This window comes from Carcharhinus amblyrhynchos, chromosome 7 (assembly GCF_965287045.1).
Source record: "Carcharhinus amblyrhynchos chromosome 7, sCarAmb.v2.hapA, whole genome shotgun sequence".
Classification (NCBI taxonomy): domain Eukaryota; kingdom Metazoa; phylum Chordata; class Chondrichthyes; order Carcharhiniformes; family Carcharhinidae; genus Carcharhinus; species Carcharhinus amblyrhynchos.
In genome coordinates, this window is record NC_137330.1 from 94,281,232 (window position 1) to 94,308,791 (window position 27,560).

Here is a 27,560-nt window from a genome sequence, read left to right on the forward strand (position 1 = left end):
AGACAGGGTAGATTCAGAAAGAATGTTCCCAATGGTGGGGGAATCCAGAACTAGGGGTCATGGTTTGAGGATAAGGGGTAAACCTTTTAGAACTGAGGCAAGAACTGATTCCTTCATTCCAGAGTGGTGAATGTGTGGAATTCAGTCCATGGAAAGTAGTTGAGGCCAAATCATTGTGTGCTCTTAAGAATAAATTAGCTATAGTTCTTGGGGCAAAAAGGATCAAGGGATAAGGGGGGGATCAGGGTATTGAATTTCATGATCAGCCAAGATCAAAATGAATGGCGAAGCAGGCTTAGACAGAATGGCCTATTTCTGCTTCTAGTTTCTGTGCAAGTTTCTCTGTATGTCATCCTTACAGGTAATTGCAGTATTGGGGATTTGGATCATTTTTGTTATTTTAATGTGATGTCTAACTATTTTCATCACTGTAAAGAAAATGATAGATGTTTCAGATGAGGAAAATAACCTCACCAAGGAGAGGTTGGATAGGTTGGGGTTTTTTGTTTGGAACAAAGAAGGCTGAGGGGTGACTTGATAGTGATGTACAAAATTATGAGGGGAAGAGATTGAGTGGGCAGGATAATATTTTTCTCTTCGTGGAGAATGCTAGAACCAGGAGGCATAGATTCAAGATAAGTGATAATAGGTGTAGCAGCGACATGAGGAAGAACTTTTTTGCACAAAGGGTGGTGGGTATCTGGAAGTCGCTGCCTGCGTTAGTGGTGGAGGCGGAGACCCTACAGTCTTTTAAAAAGCACATGGATCTACACCTTAGGTGCTGTAAGATACAGGGCTATGGGCCAGGTGCTGGAAGGTGGGATTAGAAAGGGCACCTAGGTGCCCTAGAGCTGGCATGGACAAGAAGGGCCAAATGTCCTCCTTCTGCGGTGTAACTTTTCTGTGTTTCTAAAACTATATGGCTATTGTAGATTTTCGTAACAACAGAGAGGGAATGTGTTTTCAATATCTAAGCAAAAGATAAAAGATAATTTAGTCTTCAAGTACAGGGGAGGAGTGGAGGGAAGGGCAGATTAAAAATCTGTGCAAATTTGAATACTCTATAATTTTGCTTGTATTTCGCATCCAAAGTATGCTTACTTGAAATTTTAGGGTCTATTTATGTATGATAAAATAATAGTATAGGGTAGAGATAGAGTTAGAGGTAGAGAAAGAGGGTAGAGGTAGAGCTAGATAGGGTAGAGGTAGAGAGATTCTTCCCGCTTAGAAAGGAAAACAAAACTAGAGGGCACAGTCTCAAAATAAGGAGGGGGGGTGCAGTTTGGAACGGAGTTGAGGAGGAACTTCTTCACTCAAAGGGTGATGAATCTCTGGAATTCTCTACCCATTGAAGTGGTGGAGGCTACCTTGTTGAATATATTTAAGTCATGGGTAGATAGATTTCTGATAGACAAGGGAATTAAGCGTTATGGGGAGAAAGCGGGAAAGTGGAACTGATCCATTTCAGATCAGCCATGATCTTATTGAGTGGCGATGCAGGCTCGAAGGGCTAGATGGCCTACTCCTGCTCCTATTTCTTATGTTCTTATAAATTACATGACACAAATAGGAATAAATCACACAGGCATTATATAACTCTGGACAAGTGCAATTCTTCCAAAAAAAAATGCTAAATGTGGTCGCCGGTGGGAAAGGCAGTGTAATTCCTACTGAATGGGTCGGCACAATCCTGATCACAACCCACCCACACGTAGACGTTTTTTCTTTGGAGCTTGGGGTGATTGTGCCGTGAATGAGACCTAAAGATACTGGCAAGGATGGCTCCTGAGAGATCAGTGTGCCCTCTTTAAAGGGCTCAGAATAACATTACATACACTTTCCCTTTCTCATCAGCCAAGACCCAGCCCCCAGGTGAGCGACAGACACCCTGTGTTATGGTGTCTCAAAGGTCCTACACCCTTCTGGCCCCCTTCAGGCCTACCCCCTCAACAGTTCCTACCTGGCAGTGCCAGGGAGCAGTACTAGGGCACTGACCAGCCATATCCCTGGCTGTCTAGGGGTTACAATGGCCTCTGAGCCCCCCTGCGTGATCACCACATCTATCCAGAGAATTCAACAATGACTGTGAGAAGGTCCCCATAGAGAAACCTTTGCCCTTTAATGTCTGAGTGGAGCCAGTTGCTTGTATTTATTAAAACCAGCCTCTAGTAATGGCATGCTGCTCAGGCAAAAGAAGTGGAAAGAAGTCCCCTTTTAAATAAAATGAACCCTAACTGTACACCTGCACCTTTTAGGAAGCACTTCAGAGTAGGAAAAATAGCCTTTAATAAAAATGAGCTCAGACTGAACAGCTATGCTTTTGAGGAAGCACTTCAGAGTTTATGGACTGTGAAGTGCTGCACCAACAGACAATGTAGTCCATCCTTTGAAGGAGCCAGCAGCAGCCACTTAAAGAGGCTGTAGAAGTTAAGGGGGTGTGAAATGAAATGTAAACAAGGCCCTCTGCATCCTGAAATGCTTTGCCCATGGCATCCTGGATGTGAGTGCTGAGTGGTATTCACCTCCTTGCTCCCTCCGTTGGTGCCTGGTCCCCGTTTTTAGGGACTGTCATGAATGGTCCCTGGGTGAGTTCCTGCTTGGGGTACGGGGGGTGGGAGCATACTGGGGAGGCCGCTGCATTCAACTTCAGTCTCGCTAATGAGACTAAAAACGGTGTAAATGAGTTCAGATCCCCTGATTACATCAGTTGGAATGGGCTGGTACAATCGGAAACTGTTTAACTCCTGGTGTATATCCCATTTTTCAGGCCTCTCGCCACATTCACTGGCTCAGTGGGATTTTTGCCTGGGGCCAACAGAGCTGTAGAAGCACCCCCTTTTCATGTATGGATGAGTGGATTAATAGACCTCTGCCAGAATTGTTCAGCTTTTCCATTTGTACATTTTTTTTCTCCAAACTCTTAATCAGTGAACCACTTAATCAGCTGGACTCTTTCTTTCATTCTCTCTTTGTTCTGTTCCCTTTTCTTTATCTGTCTCCTCTTTCTTCATCTTGTTTCCAAGAACCCTTTGCTGCAACCTTTAATTCTCTTGTCTCTCCTTCATGCCATCTTCTTTTCCTTCTCCACGTTCATCCTCTCCTTTCTGCAACTCAGGTCCTCCTCCTCCAGTAACTTGTCTTATTCTCCATGTGCTGCTTCTGGGTAGAGGGGGGGTGGTGTGTATGAGTACCAGCTGAATTTACTGTATTTGATGTTTATCAGGTATAGGGGCGGCACAGTAATACAGTGATTAGCACTGCTGCCTCATAGTGCCATGGACCTGGGTTCAATTCCCAGCTTGGGTCACTGTGTAGAGTTTGAACATTCTCCCTGTGTCTGTGCGGGTTTCTTCCGGGTGCTCCGGTTTTCTCCCACAGGCCAAAGATGTGCAGGTTAGGTGCGTTGGCCATCTAAATTCTTCCTTGGTGTACCCGAACAGGCACCAGAATGTGGCGACTAGAGGATTTTCACAGTAATTCTATTGCAGTGTTAATGTAAGCCTATTTGTGACTAATAAATAAACTTTTTACTCTACTTTGAACCATGTTAAATGAACGTTCATTTTGTATTAAAGAATTTGCTGGGTGTTAAAGAAAATCCCATTTAGAGGCGTGTGATCCATTTGACTTAATCTTTTAAAATTTATATTAACTTTCAGCAATGGAAATAGTTTAATCTGATGTTCTGTATTTGTCAGGGATATGAGAACTTTTTGAACAGCTAGGCCTGCATTCATACTTCTTTGTGTAACTTCCATTATTTGTAAATGGGCAGTGCCAAAGGGCTCTTCCTTGCATGTTTGCATGTAAATCCAGGCAATCCTCTGAATTTCAACGCCTGCACTTTATCGAATAAAGTAATTCCAGTTGATTCTTCTGGGCTTCAGTACAATAAAAATCCTTAATTTGTCCTTCCCATAATGCATTCCTTGCACTGTGTCTCATATGGAAATTCAGCAAATTTATAACACAGAAAGAGGCCATTTGGCTCATTGCGTCTATGCAGAAAAAAAGGCATTCAGCCTAATTTCTGTAGTTATGGCCTAGAACCTTGTAAGTTACTGTACTACAAGCATGTATTTCAGTACATTATGGCAGTGCGCTCCACCCTTTGGGTGAAAAGTTCTCCTCCATTCTTCTCTTAATCTTGCTGCCAATTAAATTAAGTCTATGCCCCGAAGATATTGACCTCTTTGCTAAGGAAAGTAAGTTCTTCCTATCTATTTTGTTTTGGAGATCCTCATAAATTTATACGTCTCAATTAAATTTCCCTCCGCTCCCTCTGTTCCAAAGAAAACAATCCCAGTTTAAGCAACTTTTCTCATAGCTAAAATTCTCCATTCCTCCCGTCCTAGTTAATCTATCTAAGCTCCCTAGGGAAATGTCCTTCTTCCTGCATTGTTGTGACTGGTCTAACTTAGTATTTTAAACATTTTTAGAATAACCTCCCTCTTCTATGCCTTGACATTAATGGGAAGAATCCTCTGTTCTTGACCACTGATTCACTTGTCCTATCTCCAAAGATTTGTGGATGTGCACTGCCAGGGTCCCACTCCGAGGCCCCTCTTCCTCTGCACCTGTCATTATCCTACCATTTATTGTGTATTCTCTTGCCTTGTCTGCCCTCCTCGAATGTATCACTGCACATGTCTCCCTTGTTTGAATTCCATTAGTCACTTTCCTACCCACTTGATCAGTTAGTTTATATTTTTCTGCAACCTATAACTTTCTTCTTCACTGTCAACCAAGGCCAAGTTTAGTATCCAAGGTGTATTCTGTGCAGAGTAACAATGACACTGAAATTTAACATTATGGTCCCTGGAAATGCTTTGGCATTCAAATGATCTGGAGCTATTTCATGTGATTGCCCCAGTCTTTATTTAAAAAGATTGCTGATGAAGGTGATAACTGCTTTCTGCAAGCTGCTAGCTTCCTGTTTAACCTGTGCATATTGCACAGTCAAATGTCTAAGTCAGAGGCCTTGCTTGGTTGATGCCATAAATATGGACGGGCATGTAATGAAGTCTATTATAACATTCACCTATGTGAGTCAATAGATGAAGTGATGGCACTTGCTGCTGACCTCCAGGAAAGTAGCCTACAAAGATCTACTGCGGCATAGATTTCCCCATTCCTGACACTGATTTGAATTTGACATCATGTCAAAGGATCTCCAGGTATCAAGTGATGTCATCAAACAGGATAAGCAGCTAATCATATTGAAGTATACTCACAGACAGGAAAGATAGCAAAATGCACTGATTATCTTTTGCTTTATTATCATTTTCAGATATACATCTGGAATTAAAACAGAAGGTGATTGTAAAGATTTTTTTTTAAATGTGTAAATTTGATCAGAATTCAAAAACTTTATATTCCACAAATAAAAAGTCACTTTTTCATGACTGGAGGAGTTTTTCAGAAGTATTCATGAGAACAAAATATCATTTAAAAACTCACTTGCACCTTATTCAACAAGATTAATCTTTTTAAGGGTGTACGCCGCAAGGCCAATGGTGTAAGAGGGCAAGATCTTGTCAATTCAGTGATTTCTATTTGATTGTAATCAGCAGGGACTTCAACAGTGTACCCTATTGAGAAGTGCAGAATCACTGACAACAACCTTGAAATTCCGTGCTTAACTGTGCATGTCTAGATTCCAGAATTGCCGACAGTTTTAGAGGATTAATGATGGTGAATGCTGACAGTTTCACCATCGTTCCTGCTGCTGAATCTTCTTGTATAGGGTGTGAACCTAAGTATTCAGTAATTTCTCATGCTTGTTTCTGATGGCAGTCTTTTTTACCCCCCTCTGTGTTTAAAAGGTGAAAACTCATAGACACGTAGCTCCAGATCATCTTCTTCAGATATGTCAGCGACTTGGACCTCTCTTGGAGAAAGAGACCCCACAGAGTGTCCCGGGGGTGCATTCGTTACTGGGAGCTGGACGACAGTCTATGCTTCGAACAAGCAAAAGTATGAGCCTCTCAGTAGTTAAACAATATCGTTTTCCTCTCATGGTGATTTGCTTTATGATGATTCTGGATTTTTGTTAATTTAAAAAAAATACAGGTTGTAAACACGTCGTATGGAAAGGATCAGCACTTGCAGCATTGCATCGAGGAAGGCCCCCTGAGCCACCGATCAATTATGGTAGCCCACCAAATATAGGTATGTTCATGTTGGCACTACAATAAAAGCAAAATACTGTGGATGCTTCAAATCTGAAATAAAAACAGAAAGAGCTGGGAAAACTGTGCCAGCCTGGCAGTATCTTTGTAGAGAGAAACAAAGTTAATATTTTGAGTCCAATATCATTTTCCTTCAGAGCTGCCAGACCCACTGACTTTTTTTCCCAGCACTTACTGAGTTTTTTTTATGTTGGGTCCTGTTTCATTTTGGTAATGTTGTCAATATTTTCTATGTTTATAGTATTGACTAATATGAGGAATGGCAAAACTGGTAGAATTGCATAGTTCCTTTTTGCATCGTATGGTGAGGTGTATGGTAACGTTTACTTATTTTGCTCTAATAATATATGTGATTGTGGAATGATGTACCTGACTGGAAGAGCACTATTACTGTTGTATCAGTGTGAGTTACACCATTCATCTTTATTACTAAGTGTATTACCTAATTAGTGTCATACGAGCGCACAGATTAGGAGCAGGAGTAGGCCTCTCGGCTCCTTAAGTCTGCCTTGCCATTCGAGAAGATCATGGCCGATCTGATTGTAACCTCAACGATATGTTCCTTCCTACCTACCTCCAATAACCTTTCACCGCTTTGTTCATTAAGAATCTGTCTAACTGTGCCTTAAATACATTCAAAAACTCTGCTTCCGCTACCTTTTTGAGGAAGAGAGTTCCAGAGACTCTCAATCTTGAGAGTTTTTTTTTCTCATCTGTGTTAAATAAGCAACCTCTTATTTTTAAATGATGACCCCTAGTTTAGGTTCTCCAACAAGAGGAAACATCCTTTCTACATCCACCCTGTCAATACTCCTCAGGATCACTCAAGTCTCCTCCTAATCTTCTAAACTAACAGATACTCGCCTAGTTTGTTCAACTTTTCCTCATAGACAACCTGCCCATTCCTAATATTAGACTTGTAAACTTTCTCTGAACTGCTTCTAATGCATTTACACCTTTACTTAAATAAGGACACAAATACTGTCTACAGTATTCCAGATGTAGTCTCACCAATGCCCTGTGCACTGAAGCATAACCTCCCTACCTTTACAATAAATTTCCCTCACAATAAATGATAACATACAATAAGCTTTCCTAATTAATTGCTGCACCTGTATACCAGCCTTTTGTGATTCATGTACCAGGGCATCCAGACCCTTCCGCATCTCAGAGTTCTAAAATCTCTCACCAATTAGAAAAAAAACGCTTCTTTTTATTCTTCCTGCCAAGATGGACTATTTCACATTTTGTCACATTATATTCCATTTGCCAGATTTTTGCCCACTTGCATAACTCCTCTATGTCCATATGTAGTCCCCTTATGTCCTCTTCACAACTTACTTTCCTAACTGTCTTTGTGTTGCCAGCAAACTTAGCAACCATACCTTCATCGAAATGATTTTTATAAATTGTAAAAAATTGAGGCTCCAACACTGATCCCTGTGGCATGCTACTCGTCAGCCAGAAAAAGATCCATGTATGCCAACTTTCTGTTTTCTGTTAGCTAGCCAATCTTCAATCCATACCAATATATTACCCCCTGCACCATGAGCTTTTATTCAACACCATAACTTTTGATTTGGCACCTCATCAAATACATTATGTGTTTGTGTTGTCAGCTAGTGCCCAGTAGAAACAGGGTTCAGATGTCCATGTAATATTGTGTACATCAGAATCTTGGAATTGTAACTCTTGAGGTGTTACGGTAATGAACACTGCATGCAAAAGGGGCAACACAACAAGGGGTGATGAGATTTGGAAGATCTCAATGTAGAACAGAGCAGGAATGAGCATGAAAATATGCATAAAAGTGAAATACAACACTAGTTGATATGTGGTTAGTTCCTAGAGATGGTCAAGCAATTTCATACAATCATTCTTTGGGATTATGCCAATTGAATGTTGATCAGTGGAATAAAGGGAGAGGAGAACTAATTATCTATGAACAAAAGACTAGTATAATTTTGTTGAATAACTTTGATGGAAAAAAAAAAGGTGGGAAAATGATTATTGGTTCCTCAACAATCAGTAGAGCCAAACAACAAATTGACATAGTTAGGCGTTTGAGAGATCGAGCCCCGCGCCAGGACTTGAGCGTTTCATGTGGACCGTTGTTTCAGTGCAGTAATGAGCACAGCAGTGCAGCCCATCAGGTCCAGTTTGCCTGTTCCAGCAGTACATGGGGATATTAAATGCCCCATGATGTTCCAGAGAAGTGTAGGTGTCTCCTCAGAGTCCTTGTGGTCAGCTTTTGCTCGGCCAAGGCCACTAAAAGCAAATTAACTGGTTATTCGTCTCGTTGCTGTTTTTAGTGTCTTGTGTGCAGAATGGCTGCCATATAAGTCATTGCTCTTCAAAATAATTTTGTATACATGAAATGCCTTTTGCAATGTTGCTGAGATACATGAGAAAGTACCATCTTTCCTAAAAAGTTTGAGCTTGCTAAAAAGTTGTAACTATGATATAGGTAAGGTTGAGCAGAATAAATGTGACCTAACCCAATGTTGTTCTTGTGGTGCTTCCGAAAGGTTAGTAACTATGTGGTAGAGAAGTAGAGGTTGTTTAGCCCCAAGTGAGGCTGACTTTTGATGAGGAGCAGCTACTAACATCGTGACGTTAGAATGTGAAATGTCATATCTAAATGCTATGGGGGCAAGTAAAAACGTAGGAAACTTTTATAATGCAAACTAGGACAGAGAAATATGTTTTTAAAAATATTCAATTGCGTTACTTAATACAATATTATTGTGATTAAATAACACAATGAAAGAAGCAAAGTACTGAAAAAGAAGCAAGAAAATTAGTTGCAAGCAATAATCCTAGGCCTCCATAGGCCCTGGTGAGTTGAGTGTGTGTTTTAAACAATGTTGGTACTAAATCTGTAATCAGTGATGGGTTATATAAAGCAAAAGAACAGAGCAGGCATGTTGGCTGAGTAAACTCCCTCTTCTTGCTCAAGCCTCCACCACCAAATAAAACAAGAGAACAAATGCTGACCAAAATTGCCATACTCTGGGGCATGGAAAATTGGTGCCAGTTATGACAAAGGTTATATACATATGATGCAGCCCCTCTTTTCAAATTCATAATTTCCCAGATAGGGTGAATGATTTTGATTTCATGTCTTGTTGTCACATGTATTGATATACAGGAAAAAGTATTGTTTCTTGCGCGCTATACAGTTCATAGAGTACATAGGGGAGAAGGAAAGGAGAGGGTCCAGAACGTCGTGTTATAATCACAGCTGAGCCATCAAGCTAAAACAATGGGGAGGCAGTGGCGTAGTGGTATTGTCACTGGACTAGTGTTGCAGAGATTCAGGGTAAAGCTCTGGGGATCCAGGTTTGAATCCCATCTCCCCAATCTCTCCCCCCCCCCGCCCCCTGCCCCTGCCCCAAACAAGAGTATTTATGAATGGACAATAAATGTTGGTCCAACCAGCGATGCCCGTATCCCATGAAAATATTAAACAAAACTTGGTTTTTAACAAATTACTAAAGCTATTTGCATCGAGTAAAATTTCTGCCAAAAGTTAGCCTTTAATTAAAATATGTTCCACCGGTCCTGCTATATCTGTACGTTTTGCTAAATATAACTGCCGTTACATAAGTTTAACGCATACTAAGCCAGTGTCTTTTTCATCTTGTTTAATTTTCTGAAGGAAGTTTTGTACTTTTCTCCCTTTAATCCAAATCACGCTACTGACAAGTCATCAGTATGACTTGGATGACCCTAAGTAGCAATGGCAGCAAATCACCATCATTTTTACAGGGGCACACAGGACCATAATAATATTTCAGCTGGACTTATGGCGAGAGTCCCAGGATGTTTTGCATGGCATGAAGAAGTGCCTTGCAGCATGTATGCTACAATTGTGAAGAAATACAGATGTTAAAAATTATGATGCAAGTTTCCAGCAAATACTGACCCAATATGTAATAAAATATTTTAAAACATTGTGATCATCTGATGAATTTTGTTATATGTGGAGTGTAAAGGAAAATTTTGTAGATGAGTAAAATAGACTCGCGCTATCTCTTAATCAGAAAGCTGGGTGCAATACCAGTTGTAAGATATACAAGCCCAATAATGTTTTATTGACTTAATAAAAGCATTAATGACATTGCATGCTGTTACTCGCTATCAGAGCTTAGAGGGGAGAAAAATAATACTGGGAATTCACAACAAGTTAACAGCACCTAAAACGGAAAGACTGATTAATAGGAGGGTGGAATCCTCAGTTGGAACCTTTTATTTTTTTCCTGCCCTTTAAAATAAAACATGTTGTCCAGAAACCTAACTTGACCGTGACAGGAGGAGTCTGGGACTGAGTATTCTGTGATGGGAAACTCACCTCCCAAAGCCTTTCTACCATGTGCTTGGCAGAAGAGTGGTGGAATAATCTCAATTTAGTTGAATGAGGAAGCTCCAATTATGCTCAAGAAATTTGACACTATCCAGGATAAAGCAACCTGCTTGATTAGCACCCCATCCGCCCACCTTAACCAATTGCTATTGGTGCACAGTGGCAGCAGTATGTACTATCCAAAAAATGCACAGGAGCAACTCGCCAAGGCTTTTTCAGTTGCATAATCTAAACCTGCAACCTTTACTGCCAAGAAGAAGAAAAGCAGAATCTTTTCCAAATCCCTGTCAAGTAATACACCATCCTGACTTGGTAATATATTACTGTTCCTTCCTTAGCAGTGGATCAAAATTCCAGAATCCCCTACCTAACAGTACTGTCGGCATACCTACAGCATATACCCTGCAGTGGTTCAAGAAGGCAGTTCACCATTACTACACTCTTGAGGGCAGTTGAGGATGAGAAATAAATGCTTGCTTTGTCAGCAAAGTCCCCATTCCATGAATGAATAACGCATAAGTACTGGTAATTGAACATTTTTGATTTTGACCACTTGCTTGAGCATTGAACATTCCCATGCCTGGTCTGGTGTAACGAATGTAGAGCTTATGTTCTTATGTAAAACCCTCACCCTTATTCTTCAGTAGGCTCTAAAGAATGACCTTACATCGTCAGTTTGCTTTTCACCATTCTCCACCTGACAATAAGCATATATATTGCTAATATTGCCAATTTGTTCCAAATTAGTGATAATATTGTGCTGTAGGTCCAAGTTCATTGTGAACTGGATTAATGCTGACTAAACTGAATTTTACATGTTATCCTTAAAAGCACCCTAATATGACACCTTTTGGCTAGTTAAGTGCCTAAAGAGGATAATGTGGGGTAAAATGAACACTTACCGAGAAAGACATGCGTTAGTTAAGAACTGACATGGATCAGAGCTACAACAAGTTAATAGGCAATGTAGGAATTACCCATAGAAAATGGTGAACAATGTGGATGTGTAGAGACCTAGAGATTCAAGTATTAATTTTTTGAATGTTTAATTAGATAAAATAATTTAAGAACAGAAGTATTTAGGAGCATAGAGTAAAAGAAAGTAAGTAATAAATTTAAATACAGCATTGGTTAGACCACTGATTACTGTGTACAATTTTGGTATCACTTTATTTAAAAGACATTAACGCTGTAGAGAACGTTGATTCACCAAAATGCTGTGAGACCTGGAATGCTAATTCTGAAAAGAGATTTGAAGTTTTGGGACTGCATCGACTGGAGCTAGTTGGGGGTTGGGATACAGTGAGGTGCAAGTTATGTTACAGTTGTATAAATTCTGGTGAGATCCAATCAGGAGTACTGCACTCAGCTCTTGGCGTCACATCTCAGAAAGGACCTTTTACTCTTAGTTGGGTATAGTATAGATACATCAGAATGAAACTGGCCCTAAAAGGCTTAAAAGTATGAGCAAAGATTGCATAGACTTAAGATTGTATTCCTTTGGTATTGAAGAATAAGGGATGATTTAATTAAGGCGCTATAGATGATGAAATGATTTGATGGGGTGGATAGAGAGAAAAAAATTAGTGCAATAGAGTTGTTCTGAACAAAGAAACATAATGCTAGTATTAGACCCTGGCTGTTTAGGATGGAAGTACTTCATCTGACGAAAGATAGATTTCTAATTTTATACTTTCTTCCGCCGAAAAAAACTAATGAGGCTAGGTGAACTGAAAATTTTAAAACTGGGATAAGTTATTAGGCTAAGGTTTTGAGTGATATGAGGCAGTAAAAGGAGTGAAAATAAAGATCAGTCATGAGCAACAGACTCAAGGGGAAGAATGGCATTCTTCTGTTCCTGAGTTCCTATTTAATTAAGTTTTAGTTTATGAAGGATTTTGACAGAATGAATAAGGAAAGATTATTTCTTTGATGATGATGAAGGGTCACTAAAACAGTGAGTAGCAAAGATAGAGAAGTTTCTCTTCACAGCAAGTTATTTGAGCATTAAATGCTTTGTCAAAGGGAATGGTTCAGATGGTAGCATAGTGGTAATGACACTAGTAATCCAGTGGACCAGACCAATTTTCTGAGAATACAGTCATATCCCATCACGGCAGCGCGTGGAATTGAATTCAGTTAATAAATCTGGAGTTGAAAGCTAACCTCAGTAATGGTAACCATGAAACTATCATTGATTATTGTAAAAACCCATCTGGTTTATTAATGTCCATTAGTGAAGGAAATCTGGCCTATGTGTGACTCAAGACCTACAGCAGTCTGGTTGACTCATAACTAACTGCCCTCTGAAATAGCTTGAAAACTACTCAGTTAAAGGACATATAGAGATGGGCAACAAATGTTGCCCTTGCCAACATTGCCCATATTCTACGAAAGAATAGAAAAAGACCACTGCATCGTAAACAGAAAATTAGATAAATATTTAAGGGAGGGAGATAAGGGAAGGAAGCACACCTTGCAATTGCACGCGAAGAACAACAATCTAGAATTTCCTCTTCAAACCACTCACCGTCCAATCTTGGAAATGTATACTGCCGTTCCTTCCCTCTTGCTGGGTCAAAATCCTGGAACTGCGTCCCCAACAGCAATGTACTACGCCGTATGGACTTTTCCAGTAAAAAATTGGCACTGGCTCCCTGGGCTGAGTGGTTTAATATTGTGTCATAACCTTCGACTTCTTTGAAGAAGAAGCACAGTAAATTGATAAAGGAAATGTAGTGTATATTGTGCATGTTGTGTATCTGGATTTTTCAAACATATTTGAGAAGTTGCTGCAAAGGAAATTTATCAATGAAATTAAGACATCTAAAATTAAGAGGAGAATTTGAATCTTGCTGAAACTAACAGCTGTCTTTGTGTGGACAAACATAGTTTTAAATCAGGGGAATGACTGCCCACCTCAGGTCGATTTAACAAATAGTTATTTACTGTTTTATTTTTCAGAGGATTTTGAATGGTGTATATATTTATTACTGTCTTTCCCAGCCAGCAGTCATTCTGACAGCAATAGGGAACAGCACAAAAGGAGATAAAATTTTAGCCAAGTAGAGAATCTGGGATTGTTTTCTTTTGTCAAAATCATGACATTTTAGGAGTGTTGGTAACCTAAAGGACACATATTTTAAGCTTTTCAACAAAAGAATCAAAGAGATGAATTTTTTTTGCAGCCGGTTATTATTGGGATTGGACAGCCTGAAAGAGTGGAGGGAGCAGATGTAGTGGTAACTTTCAAAAGGAAATTGGATATGCCTTTGCAAAATGAACATTTGAAGGGCTATGGGGAAAGAGCAAGTGAGTGGAATGAGTTGGATAGCTCTTTTAAAGAGTTAGCATAGCCAAGTTGGCCACATAATCTCTGCCTGTGTTGTAATATCCTATGTTCTCCAATGTTTTAAAAGTCACTTTATTGCTGAGTGTTAGTTCAGGACAAGCAATTTTTATTATTTTGCTGTTTGATGCAATGCTTATTCTTCTACCTTTCTGAAGTTATGATTATCAATCATAGAACCCTACAGTGCAGAAAAAGGCTCTTCGGCCCATCGCGTCTGCACCAAACACAATCCCACTGAGGCCCTACCCCCATATCCATACATATTATACCCACTAATCCCTCTAACCTATGCATCCCTGGATACTAAGGGGCAATTCCTTAGGATGGCCAGTCAACCTAACCCGCACATCTTTGGACTGTGGGAGGAAACCCACGCAGACACGAGGAGAATATGCAAACTCCACACACACAGTGATCCGAGCTGGGAATCGAACCCAGGATCCTGGAGCTGTGAAGCAGCACTGCTAACCACTGTGCTGCCGTGCCGCCCATGCGATAGCCCATGATGTATCCAGTGAACCAGAGTATTGTGACCACAGGTTAATATCTAAGATTCTAGTGCAGTTCTGTGGCAATGCATGTGGAAAGCAGGACAAAGTGAATTTCCCTCTGCATTAGGGATGCTGTAAGTAAGTCTAAATGGAGTAGAGACACAAAGGAATCTAGGGGTACAGATTCACAAATCATTCAAAATAAAAATGTGAGTTAACAAAAAAAGTCATTAAAAATGCATACTAAATACTGGATTCGTTTCTCAAAGAATGCAGTTCAGAAGCCGAGAGGTTGCATTAAACTTAAATAGAACCTTGGTTAGAGCACACTTGCTATCCATAGTTCTGGTCTTCATATTGTGAAAATGAGAACGTACAAGAAGAACTGATTACATAACTGAGGGATTATAACTATCAGGACACACTGAATAGGCTGGGGCTCTTTTCCTTGGAATATAGAAGGTTGAAGGGTGACCCGGTAGAACTTTTGGGTTGTAATAAGATAGTGTAGAGAAAATGCTTCAATTTGTAAGGGTAGGGAGGAACCAAAATTAGAAGCCACAGAACTAAGATGATTTTCAATAAATGCACTTATTAATTCTGTATAGTGAGAATATGAAACTCACTACCACATTGATTGAGGTGAATGGCATAGATTATAGAGTAAAATAGCATACCAACTGATGTAAAAACAGCTTCTTCCCTGCTGCCTTTTGAATGGACCTACCTCACATTAAATGACTGTAACACTACATTCTGCACTCTCTCCTTTCCTCCTTTATGTACAGAATGTTTTGTCTGTATAGCGTGCAAGAAACAATACTTTTCACTGTATACTAATACATGTGACAATAAATCAAATCAAAAAAGATTAATTTAAGGAAAAGCTAGATAAGTACATGAAGGCAAAAGGAATAAAAGGATCTGTTGATAGGGTGGGGTGAAGCAAGATGGGAGGAGGCTCATGTGGAGCGTAAACCAGTTGGGATCAATGGCTTGTTTCTTTGCTGTGAGAAATTCTCTCCTGTATATCTGATTCTCTCTTTGGCTATTTTATCAAGCTTAGTCAGGTGGCAGAAATGTGTAACTGGAGGTGTAGGAGGAAGTGGTAGGAATAACCTGCAAAATTAATCTCTTGGTCACAAACACTCAGAAAAGTTTCATGAATCATTTAAACATTGAAAGGGGGTGAAATGAAGCAAGTGAAGAAGACAATAGTAAGCAATTGTTGCAAAATCACTACTGACCGGGCAGAAGGTGAAGAATGCTGGTAGTACCCTGGGAGGTTGCCTGAATGGTATTGCTTTAAGATTAAGTCTAAGGATGTGTAAATTCCAGGGCCGAAGTAGCTCCATCCATTGTTAAAGTTGTTTAGCTCTAGAAATGGCTGTGTGGGGGACAGAGAGACAGGCTAACAATGGTGATGCTAATGCACAGCATGGATAGCAAATTTAGGATATTTATAGAAATGCACATTGAACATCTTCATTTGACAAGAATTTAAAGATTTCCTCAGAAGTGCTTTCTTACAGTAACATTGAGAACTTAAGCCTATCCATAGAACTGAAACTAATGGTGGAGATTTAAGGTAGCAACAGGTTGGTTGGATACCATCACAAGCCAAGTGTCTGGAACAAACATGAAGGGCCAGATGATCCTCATTTTTGCAGTTGCTGAGCACTCGCCTTCAAAATCAGTTCACTGGGGATTTGTGGTAAATAATCAGGTCAGTTGCAAGTTGTTCAAACTTGTGCATGTAATTGTTTCTGTTTTTTGAAATGGTTGTAAGGCTTTTATAGTTTTAACCAGCTTGACAGAATAAATCTTTACATTTCAGCAGAGAAGTCATAATTTAGAAGCCCCCCCCCCGCCTCCAAAAGTTCTATCTTTGTTAATTCAGCAGTGATGGTAGGAATTATTTAAAGTGCTGTTAACCCACAGAACATCAAGTGTTCATGCAATGAGCACTTATAGAACAGTGGTACAAAATGATCAGATGGATAGTTATTTAGAATATGCCACCTTTTTAATGTACACTATCTAAATATTAATCCTTTTGGTATTCCATGTCACTAGAAGAATGAAACGTGATCTTATTGAAGCATATAAGACCCTGAGAAGACTTGACAGTGTGGATGCTGAAAGGATGCTTCCCATTATGGGCCAGACTAGAACTAGGGAACAAAGTTTTAAAAATAAGGGGTCTCCATTCAAGGTAGAGATGAAGAGAAATGTTTTCTCTCAGAGGTTCATGAGTCTGTGAAACCCTCTTTGATGTGGAGGTGCCAATGTTGGACTAGGGTAAACACAGTAAGAAGTCTCTCAACACCAGGTTAAAGTCCAACAGGTTTCTTTGGCAGTAAATGCCACTAGCTTTAGGAGTGCTGCTCCTTTGTCACCTGACAAAGGAGCAGTGCTCCGAAAGCTAGTGGCATTTACTACTAAATAAACATGTTGGACTTTAACCTGGCGTTGTAAACCCTTTTTCCCCAGAGAATGGTGGAGGCAGGGTCATTGGATAGTTTTAAAGTTGAATTAGATAGAATCTTGATTGACAAGTGAGTCAAAAGGTATGGAGCTTGGAAGGAAAGTGGAGTTAATGACACCATCAGATCAGCCATGGTTTTATTGACTGGCAGAACAAGCTCAAGGGGCCAAATGGCTTACCACTGCTGCTACTCCATGTGTTCATAAAGTGAGGCATTCGGGCAGATATCTTTTGGATTTGGATGGCAAAAATTTCAACGATTTTTGGTATCAGTACAGTCATTGTTTTAATACAATACATACACTGGCTGGAATTTGCCAATCTCTCCTCTAGTCTCGCTGCTGTGAGTGGAGGTTTGATTAACTGCCAAATTCTCTCTTGCTGGCAGCGGTGATGGGATGAATGGCATTGGAGATATTTAGTCTCTATCTTCTAGAAATAAGCAGGTACTGTCATGAATGCTTTAATTTAATTAGATGCAGAATATGGCATTTGGGGAAATAAGGTTTTAAATAAATGAAAAAGATATATGAAGATAATGATTTGGTTGTATCATGCTGCTGAAAAAAAGACATTTGACGAAGCTTTTCATCTTGCACGCATCAAGATGATAACAAGAATACTAATCCCAGGACACAAACAACAACTTTATACTGAATGAGAAGCGTGCCAATTGGTTGGCAAGTGGACTTTGATCAGTAGAGGCATTTCAATGGAGAATGCACTGGTTAATGGTGACAGGCAGTTAACTGCCAAGCATTGTTTGAAAATTTAAATCAGGCAGCTTGACTCTGGTCAAAGCATTGCCCTGAGGAATGTACCAGCAAATGGCTATCACTCATTTTGCGTAGTTGTACCAGGTGCAGTACCCTTCCTGCTGCAAAGAACAGGGCCCTGTGCATTAATATATATATATAGGTTCCAGTCCAACAAATATGCCATACTACAAGCCAAATGGACAGTCTTAAACTGGTTTTCTGTGTAATTTTTAGTGCACTCAGAATTTCTTATTGAAAGTTAAGCAATTGCAGAGTCACCTCTAATGTTGAAAATTGTGTTTTGAGTTTTGCAAGCTCGGGCTGGTTGGTACAGTCTGTACCTTGCCCATTGTGAGCAGTGGAAGGACACACGGTTTGCTATGATCCGCCAGTCTTTTGAAATGTATGGCCTACATGTCTAGCATCACGCTGGTACTGAAATTCATATACCACATTACTCATTTGTATGATGGGCAGAATATCTTACTGGCTAGACATCAGCATCCTATTAGTGGATGTGTTATGTTGCGTTGTGTTGTACTGCTGCTGCATTGTGACAGTGTTAAACAGCTAGCTTCACTTGTTGCTCAAAACCTTTGAGATACCATCCCCTCCAAAGCAATCTGAGGTAGAAAAAAAACAAATGACTGCAGATGCTGGAGTCTGAAACCAAAAGAGAAAATGCTTGAAATTCTCACCAGGTCTGGCAGCATCTGTAAGGAGAGAGAAAAGCTGACCCATCTTGTCCAAATAACCCTTTGTCAAAGCTGAGGTAGACTGGGCACTTAATAAGTCTGCAAATGATGGCCTTAGATATGTTCATGAGTTTGCATGATATAAACTGTGGAATGACCTGAACAGCCAAGATTTTGTTGCACGGATGTCTTAATGTTCCCTATTTGCATGGTGAGCAAGTCTTGAGTCCTACTTATAAAGTTACTGGTAAGGCCAGTCTTATAGCATATAGAACTATAAGAATCCTAATACATATATTGACCAGTGAAGGTTTCCAGTCAACCACGTAGAGAAGGAACCCCCTGGCAAATTTCTCAACTCGTATGTCAAGGAAAGGGAGTTCACTTGACAGCTCCATTTGAAAAGTGAATGCAGGAAGGAAGTTAAAATCTTTGACAAAATGTATTTTTTCAGCAATACTAAAGGTGTATAAATCAAGCTTTCGGTACATAAATTAGCATAGTATGGATTTATGTTTCAGCCTTTCATTGGGTGTTGTGTATTGCACTGAGAGAAACTTAACACGCCTTCACTGTATGCAGTCTTATTGAACTAACTAAAATGTTCAGATATTGTAATATACCACACTCCCTCCTCACACAAAAAAACCTGTACATTAAAATGTAAAATGATACATCTGCATTATTTCTCAGAATAACAATACAAATAAAACAATATCAACAAGACTTGAAATTTAACAGGTTGGGTTGCAAATTTGTTGTTACTGTAATCATAACTAAAGCACGTATGACTAAAATTACCTAAGTAATTTATATGTAAATATAACATTTTGTTTTTCCTTAACACCAGTATTTATTTGAAAAAAAAATCGCAAGTTGACTAGAAATAATGAAAAGGACAACATTTTATTCTAAGTTCCTGCAGGATTTCAATTAACCTAATCTGCTTTCTTTCTCTTTCTCTCTAACCTTCTCCTTTCATTTCTATTAGCTTGACTCTGTTCTCTCAACATCTCTGACAGTGTCACACCTAATGACTTCTAACTCTTGTTAGGATTATGACATTGATTGATTTGTCTTAATCAAAGACCCTGACTCACTTTGATCTATCGATGAATTCTGTGATACCACCAAACTCTCAGTTTCTCTTAGCTCTGACGAAGGGTCATCTAGATTTGCAGCATTGGCCCTATTCTCTTCCCAGATACTGTGAGACCTGCTACAATTTTCCAGCATTTTTTGTTTTTGTCTCAGTTTCTCTGTTGCTTTCACTTTCTTTCTGACTTTCACTTTGGATTGTATGAGAAATTTGGACAATGGGAGGCTTCTCATGCTTTCCCTCATCAGATTTTTTTTCATACAAATGGTCTACTTGATACCAATGTATTCTCGTTCCAGTCTTCACTAGATATGTAAATGCAACCAGTCTCTTTACAATAATTTCAATCACATACTTGGTGTTAACAACTTAATAGTTTCCACCACGACCTTCTGACTAGTACTGAACTCTCTGAAGTTTCATGCCTGGTGTATCATGACTCGTTTCACTTTGTCTTGCTTTTCTCTTACTTTGCTGTTGACATCGGGCTTAGATAAGCTAAGCACTGTCCTAGTAGTGTATTTAAACACTAATTCATGAAATGAGCAACCGTTCTAGACTATGGATTATTTTATAAAAGAATAGAAAATTGTCTAGCCTATACCAAAGAGAAACAAGAGAATTACTGCCTAGTTTGTCACTGAGCAAATACTTCTGCAAAGATCTCTTCACAATCGGTACACTCCTTCCTGCAGCACCATCTTATGCTGGCTGATAGGGTGGGATTTAACTTTGTTTCATGCTATTCTTACACAAATAATTCAAACTCTCCTGACTTAAAATGTGGATCATTATCTTACAACAGCACCTCTGGTAACCCATGAACTGAAAACCAACTTTTCAAAACCTCGGATGTTTTGACACTTGTGCTATATGGCACAGATGGACCATTTATCCATGATTGTTCATAATATATACTTCCCACACATGTGTTCCTGTGGTTTTCTTATGTTTGACCATGGATAGAGAAGAACTTTGATTGCATTTCTCATTCTGAGACACGGTTCACAACTTTTTGCCAATCCTTCAATATCCCCATCTATCTTTTGGATATGAACATAGTTTCTTGCCCCTGCATTATATGGATTATATGTATGTGCACTTGATGAAGTTCATCTAACAGTCTTACTGAACATTGATAAAATCATGACTCTTAAACCCTATAGGAGACAGTCTTGATCTACCCTCGGTTCCTTTACAGGTGAATTATTCCTGCAATTTCTTAGCAGCCACTCATGACGTAATCAAACACTTCACTGATCTAGCTTTAGGTCTATCATGACCTCGACCCGTTGCCTGGCTTTGACCTGGAGCTTTATCACAACCTTGAGCATTACTGTTTGCTCTTTCATGTTTCCTGGACATGATCGACATTCCCACAGGCAGAATTAAGGGTTATGGTGAGCAGGCGGATAAGTAGAGCCAAGTCCACGAAAAGATCAGCCATGATCTTATTGAATGGCGGAGTAGGCTCGAAGGGCCAGATGGCCTACCCCTGCTCCTAGTTTTTAATGTTCTTATAGCACTTTGACTGGAAACAGGGACATTTGAATGGTTGGTGATTATCATAGCAACGGTCGCATCCAAATTTCTGACTCTTGAGATTGGGAACTTGGCTCTTGTGTCCTGGATTTCATTGAAATCCAGTGGATCTCCCCTGAGGACTCAGTAATTACGCCAGTCCTCTTTATCAGAGTTGAAATATACCTTCAGTTCCACTTTTTCAGTCATGTGCCCTGCTGACTCGTTGTGTACCTGATTACTGTGTCTGTATGGGATGAATCTTTCAAATTGTTCAAACTTCCTCAGAATCAATTTCAGAAACCTCTAAAATATGTCAGAAAATTGGTCAGTGCTTAACTGAGCAAATGAAACGTAAAAGAAAATTCTGTCCCATCCTCATCACTGTCTTTCCGTTGTGTATTCTGCTGAGAGAAACTCGCTATGTGGATTCACAGTAGGGGAACGTTATTCAACCAGCTTCATTTACAACTCCTCAACAGAGCAGCAGAGAGAGGGCAATGTAGCAAAATGATCAGGCCATGTAACTATACCACATTTGGGAGACTCCACTTGGCAGCAGTGTTATATTAGTGACGGTAAATGGGTGAAATGGGCCATGGTATCAGGAAAGTCCAGTTCAGGGAAGATGAGTGGCTAACAGGAAATGTCGTTTCATCCTTTATCCTGCTGAAATACAAAAGAGGGCACTAGGATACAGTTATGTCAGGGTGTTGCAGATTGTTTGGGATGCCACATTTCTTTTGGTGAATTTGTGTGGAAGGAATGGATTTTAAAAAAACAAAAATCTGACATTGACCACCCACTGTTTGTGACCATGCACATTATTTCCACCATTCTGCCTAGGGTAGTTGACAAAGGAAGAGGGCAAACAGGCGGGAGACTCGTCCCAAATGACATTCACGTGACTTCCACCTTTTATTTCTATTGGCTCTGGCAGAAATTCTATGCAGGTTGTTTGTCTACCTTCATTTGGAGTTACGTGATGTTGAGGCAACGAGGAGGGGAAATGGATACAATCATTTGAAGAGTTCTTCACGCAGAAGCATATTTGATTGTTTGGGGGAACTGAATCTGGGCAAAATTCTTGAAAAGCTGACAATCTCTTCAAGCAAATGTTAATGCCATATTAAAGTGAACTTTTGAGGCAGCAGAAAAGGTGGCGCACTATTGAACATAAAGGATGGGATCTCCTGGTCCCGCTGCAGCAAACCGGGTTTCCGTTCTGTGTATCCGCTGCTGCCAAGAAAACCTGTACTGGATGTTCGCTGTCGGCAGGCCTGGAAGATCCCGCCAGCTGGAATGGCTGTAAAATTCTGTCCAAACAATCTTAAGTATTTTAAGCTATGTTGCAATTCAATTTTCCTTATAAAATTTGGATGTTAACTGCAGTAAGGTGAATTTGATTTTTAGCTGACTGTGGGAGGCAGCACTAAGAGAACAGCAGCTTTGAACTCCCCCTTTTTCATTTAGTAAGTTTCTCTACTTATCCATGCAAGGAATGTTGGTGCTGCAGAATGGAATGCTTCCTCATTTTAAGCACCTGATCTTACTTACCTTCAGGCCAGAGGATGAATAGCAAAAACAAAATGAAATTTTCTGTGCTTTGCACTATGCTGTGCCCCTGATTTCAGAACTGCACCCTCTACTGTCCCAGTCTGATGTTTGCATTTCCCACAGCAGCAAATGCTGATAGCTTTTCTGAGCGAAATCACTAAATTAGTGGCAGCATTGTTCTGTGAACTTGCCTGTCCCTATCTCTCTCACCTCCTCCAGCACCATAATCCTCTGAGGTAGCTGTGCTCCTATAGAACTGGCCTCCTGAGCATTCCACATTGGTGGCTTTGCCTTCAGATGCCCAGCTCCTAAGTTCTGGGATTCATTCCCTTAATCTCACCACTCCTCTATCTTTCTTTCTTCTTCTTTGTCTTCCCTTAAAACTACTACTTTTGAACATTTACTCTAATATCTCCTTTTGTGGTTCTGCATCAAAATTTGTTTTGTAATACTCTCGTGACATGCCATGGGACATTTTATTTCATTAGCAAGTTTCTATAAATACAAGTTATTGTTAGTTATTGGTTTGAGAACGTTCAAACTGTCTTTTGCATTGAGCCATCATTGTCAGCAAACAATGTCACTTGATTCATCTTAAAACCTGATTAGCTGCGCAGGTATGGACCGCTAAATGTAAACTGGGCTGCCCTGCACAAACAGTTTAAATGTCCAGATTTTCTTAGCTTTTATAAAAAATCAAGAAAAGGACATTTGAAGATTAGGTTTATAAGTCTTTTAGCTGCTCCTATGTAGACCGGCACTCCAGTGCAATACTGACAATAGTGTTTCACTGCTGGTGGTGTCGAAACTAAGGCCTCACCTGCCTTTTCTCGGTGAACTGGCCAACATTTCACCGACATCAACCCACAGCCAAGCCAGCAGACAGAAAAAATTATTTAACTGATTATTTACTTCACTGGTGATGGAATATTGCTGTCTTTTTTGCTACATTGATCCAAAATGGCACTCAGAGCTCAGATCTAGATATGGATCACTTCTGAGATATCCTGAGCGTGATGAGGCACAATATTCTATCTTCTGTTTATCTTGGAAATGTGAGTTAACAACAGAAATACTTTACGTACAAAATTTGAATGTTCTTGTATCTTATTGAAGGACATTTCATCAGATGCTATCTTTGTATATGCCATTTCTTTCAGGCAAGCTTGCATGCATTTTTTTTATATAGGTGCTGAAGACAATTATGTGGACCAATGTTCTTAAGATTTTAGGTGCGAGAGATAACACAGGACGGGATAGTGACAGGAAGAAGGTTAAATTAGCTGATGAGTCATCCCATGCTGCTGTCCCACATGTTTCAGTGACTGTTTCAGGAGCAACCTAAACAGGAAACAGCTTTCTTGTCTATCCTGCTAGTGAGGGAAAGGTATGTGATGGATGAACCTGAATGGGGGAAGGAGGGTTAGCCTGTTGTGTACCACCTGGAGTTACAATGGGTCATACAGTCATATTTGATCCATGTGGTATATGAGGAAGCGTCCCAGGATGTTTGAAAGGGGGCTCTTAGCTTTTAACAGCCAGAAGAGGAGAAGCTGCAGAGGGTAAATACTGAACGTAACCACTGAGCAACGCCCATTCCTTGGGGCAACTCGTAGTTTTCAAAAAGTCTACATTGTTCTAATTATGCACCATGCTGATATCCAACACCTAGTCATAGTGGCTAACTCAAATAATTCAGCAACTCACATTTTGCAAGTAGTTTGAAATGAAATAGTTTTCATTGGTGAGCTGCAATGTAATCTTATCGCTGTGAAGTTATATTGTACTCTATTGGCATCATGACATCTTTAAATCAGCATTGCATTTTTAAGCACTAGTCAAGAATTGCAGATTAAAACTTACTTGCTTGCTTTTGTGCAATTTGCCTCTTTTTTGGAAAATCAAAGATTCTGTATGCTTTTCTTTAACGGCCTTCACAATTTGTCTTACCACCTTCAAATATTTGTGCACGTACATCCCCAGGTCTTTCTGTTCCATTTAGTTTTTATTGCCTTCCCTCTTCTGTCTTAGTATTCATACTTCATTGCGTTAAATATTATTTGCCCTGTGCCTGGCTCGTTCAATAGTGTTTTATATCCTCCTGAAGTTTGTGCTATTCTCTTCATTTTCTACTACATTTAAGTTCCATGTCATCTTCAGACTTTGAAATAATGGCCAATGTGCCCTAGTCTAGGCTATTAATAGATAGCAGAGAAAGCAGTGATTGTAATATTGACCCCTGGAGAATTCTGTTGTGTATAGTTTCTCCAGTCTGAGGAATAGCCATTCACTACTCCTCTGCTTTCTATGTTTGCAAAAGTTGCCAGTGCTCCTTTAACACTATGGGCTTCAATTTTGCAGTCAATCTTGTTAAATGGTATTTTATCAAACACCTTTTGAAAATCTATATACACAACCTCATGACCACTACTTATTTACTCCATTACTTCAGCAAAGAACTTGGTTAAGTTTGCCAGAGGTGGGACCAAAACTTCCAAGAAGAGATTGGGGGTTTGGGGTGGTTGTTGAGGTGTGGGGATGGTGGTGGTGTTAGTTGGTGGAGAGGTGGGGAGGGAAGTAAGGTTGCAGCAGGAGGTGGTCAGGGCTTGGTCTGGAGGTTCCAGTGGAAGATTGGGGTATCCATTATAATTACTCAGGAGTTTGAAGTGGTTTTAATTCTTCTAGCTTTTTCTGGGCAATTATTCTGGTAAGAGTGTCAGAACCATACAAAGTCTCCAATTTTAAGTTGGTGTATCAGATGGACATCGTGCAGGGCAGTTGCTCATTGGAAGTGTGAACTTTTGAACTCCTGCTAATGTACAGTCACATGCTGTTTTGCTCTTAGTTCTTTCTTCACTTCTCCACTGTACCTTTTACATTGAGCCTTGTTTGTTTTAAGACCATAGTTCAGCATTTGGGTATCTGATTCTCAACCCTGGGGCTTGGGGGTGGTACGGTGGCACAGTGGTTAGCATTGCTGGAATTGAATCCAGGGACCTGGGTTCAATTCCAGCCTTGGGTCACTGCCTGTGTGGAGTTTGCATGTTCTCCCTGTGTCTGCATGGGTTTCCTCCGGGTGCACTGGAGTCCTCCCACAGTCCAAAGACGTGTGGGTTTAGTTGATTTGGCTAGGCTGAATTGCCCATTTGTGTCAAGGGAACTAGCAGGGTAAATAGTTGGGGGGAATGTGGCCTGGTTGGGATAGTGGTCAGTGCAGACTGGATGGGCCAAATGGCTTCCTTCTGCATTGTAGGGATTCAGTGGATTCTATGAGATTGGATCCCAGCGTGGGTGTCTGATCCCTGACACAGGGGCCTTTCCTGGGGTTCGGTGACTCTGATCCAGGAGAATTTGGTGGTGCTGGCTGCTGTGGATCCTGTCCATAAGGCACTTATTTCCAAAGCTGTCCCTGCCTCACTTCAGTTGTTGGGGTTCCTGAGGCCTGGGAAACCTGCCAGTCCACTACAAAGCCTGCAAAGTAAGTTGACTCAGAGGTAATTGCCTGCCTCATCAAAATACTTAAATTGCTAGGCTGCCTTCTTTAAAATATGAAAATGACCAGTTTTAAAATTCATACATCAGATCTGAACCCATTTTGGTGTGTTAAAATTCAGTAATACATCTTTAGTCATCCAGAAAGCTTAATAGATGTCTTTTCCATCACCTCATGTGAATTGTGTTCAGCTTTGTAGATAAACAATTTCTTTTATGACGACTTTGACTTTCACATTTATTGTTTTACCTGCTGATTTTTGATTTCAATTCCCTTTCAATTCACTGGAATTAGTCCTTCTCCAGGCAAGTGGTTTTATGTTTAATCGGTCCTGTGCTTTTCCACACCTATTCTAAACCTGATGCTATTGCCATCACTTTTTCCAAAACACCCCTGCACCAAAACATCCTTCACTTGCCCCACTTCGTTCCCCACAGCTGGATCCAGTACAGGTTCCTCCCTTGTTGGGCTGGAAACATAACTTACTAAGAAAATTCTCTTACAAAGATTTCAGAAATATTTCACCACCCCAACCCCAATCCAAACCTTTGTCCTTAACACTAATTTTCCCTGTCTATAACTAAAGACAGTTGAAGCTCCGATTATTATTAGTCTTGAGATATTTAATGTGCTAAAGGCATGAGATCACTTATTTATTCAACATCTTGTCTGAAATGCAGTGCATTCAACAATGCAATGTTTCTCTCAGTGCTACACTGAAATGCTACCATAGATTATGGACTCAGTTTCCTGTTATGTCAAGATATTTGTGATATCTCTTTGAAGGAATTAAATGGCATGTCATTTTTTTTTGCTGGGCATCTGTTCCATATATAGAATCATAGAATCCTACAGTGCAGAAGCAGGCCATTGGGCCCATTGAGTCTTCACTGACCACAATCCCACCCAGGCCCTATCCCCATAACTCCATGCATTTACCATAGGTAGTCCCCTTGACGTTAAGGAGCAATTTAGCATGGCCAATCCACCTAACCTGCAAATCTTTGGACTGTGAGAAGAAACCGGAGCACCTGGAGGAGAGAAAGTGCAAACTGCACACTGACAGTGACCCAAGCCGAGAATCGAACCTGGGACCCTGGTGCTGTGAGGCAGCAGTGCTGCTCACAGTGCCACCCACTGTCTACCCATTGTCCTTTGGATGAAACTCATAACATCTAAGCTTGTTGGGAGCTTATTGAATTTTAAAACTGTGATTGATATTAATTCTCTGCTCACAGTCCAAAATCAAACAAAAACTTACATAAATTCTATTATTTGTGCCTCTCTCAGACTTTTGGTAGAATTTTAAATAGTGCCCGCTGTTTCCAACAGTGGAGCTGGAAATGAGCACCGCTTCCACATTCTGGCTTTTGGCTTGTGGACACTCAGTTCTGATTATAATTTAAAGTACTGGCAGCATGCATGGGACGCAGTAATGACAAGCAGTGGGGGTAGCTTTTCATTATGAAACTCGTCTTCAGCTGACAGTGCAGCAAGTATTGCTGGACTATAAAAGAGGCTTCTGGTCAAGCAGGGAGGTTCTGCATCA

At 40.2% G+C, this 27,560-nt stretch overlaps 1 protein-coding gene across 3 annotated transcripts in view; it reads left to right on the forward strand.

Moving 5' to 3' along the window:
* Positions 1-27,560, forward strand: part of phip (PHIP subunit of CUL4-Ring ligase complex) — a 227,514-nt gene that overhangs the window by 8,440 nt on the left and 191,514 nt on the right. For all 3 annotated transcript variants that reach the window (XM_080192807.1, XM_080192809.1, XM_080192810.1), the window contains exons 5-6: positions 5,826-5,976; positions 6,073-6,171. In XM_080192807.1, the coding sequence (XP_080048933.1) occupies positions 5,826-5,976; positions 6,073-6,171 (250 nt within the window). The remainder of the gene's footprint in view (positions 1-5,825; positions 5,977-6,072; positions 6,172-27,560) is intronic.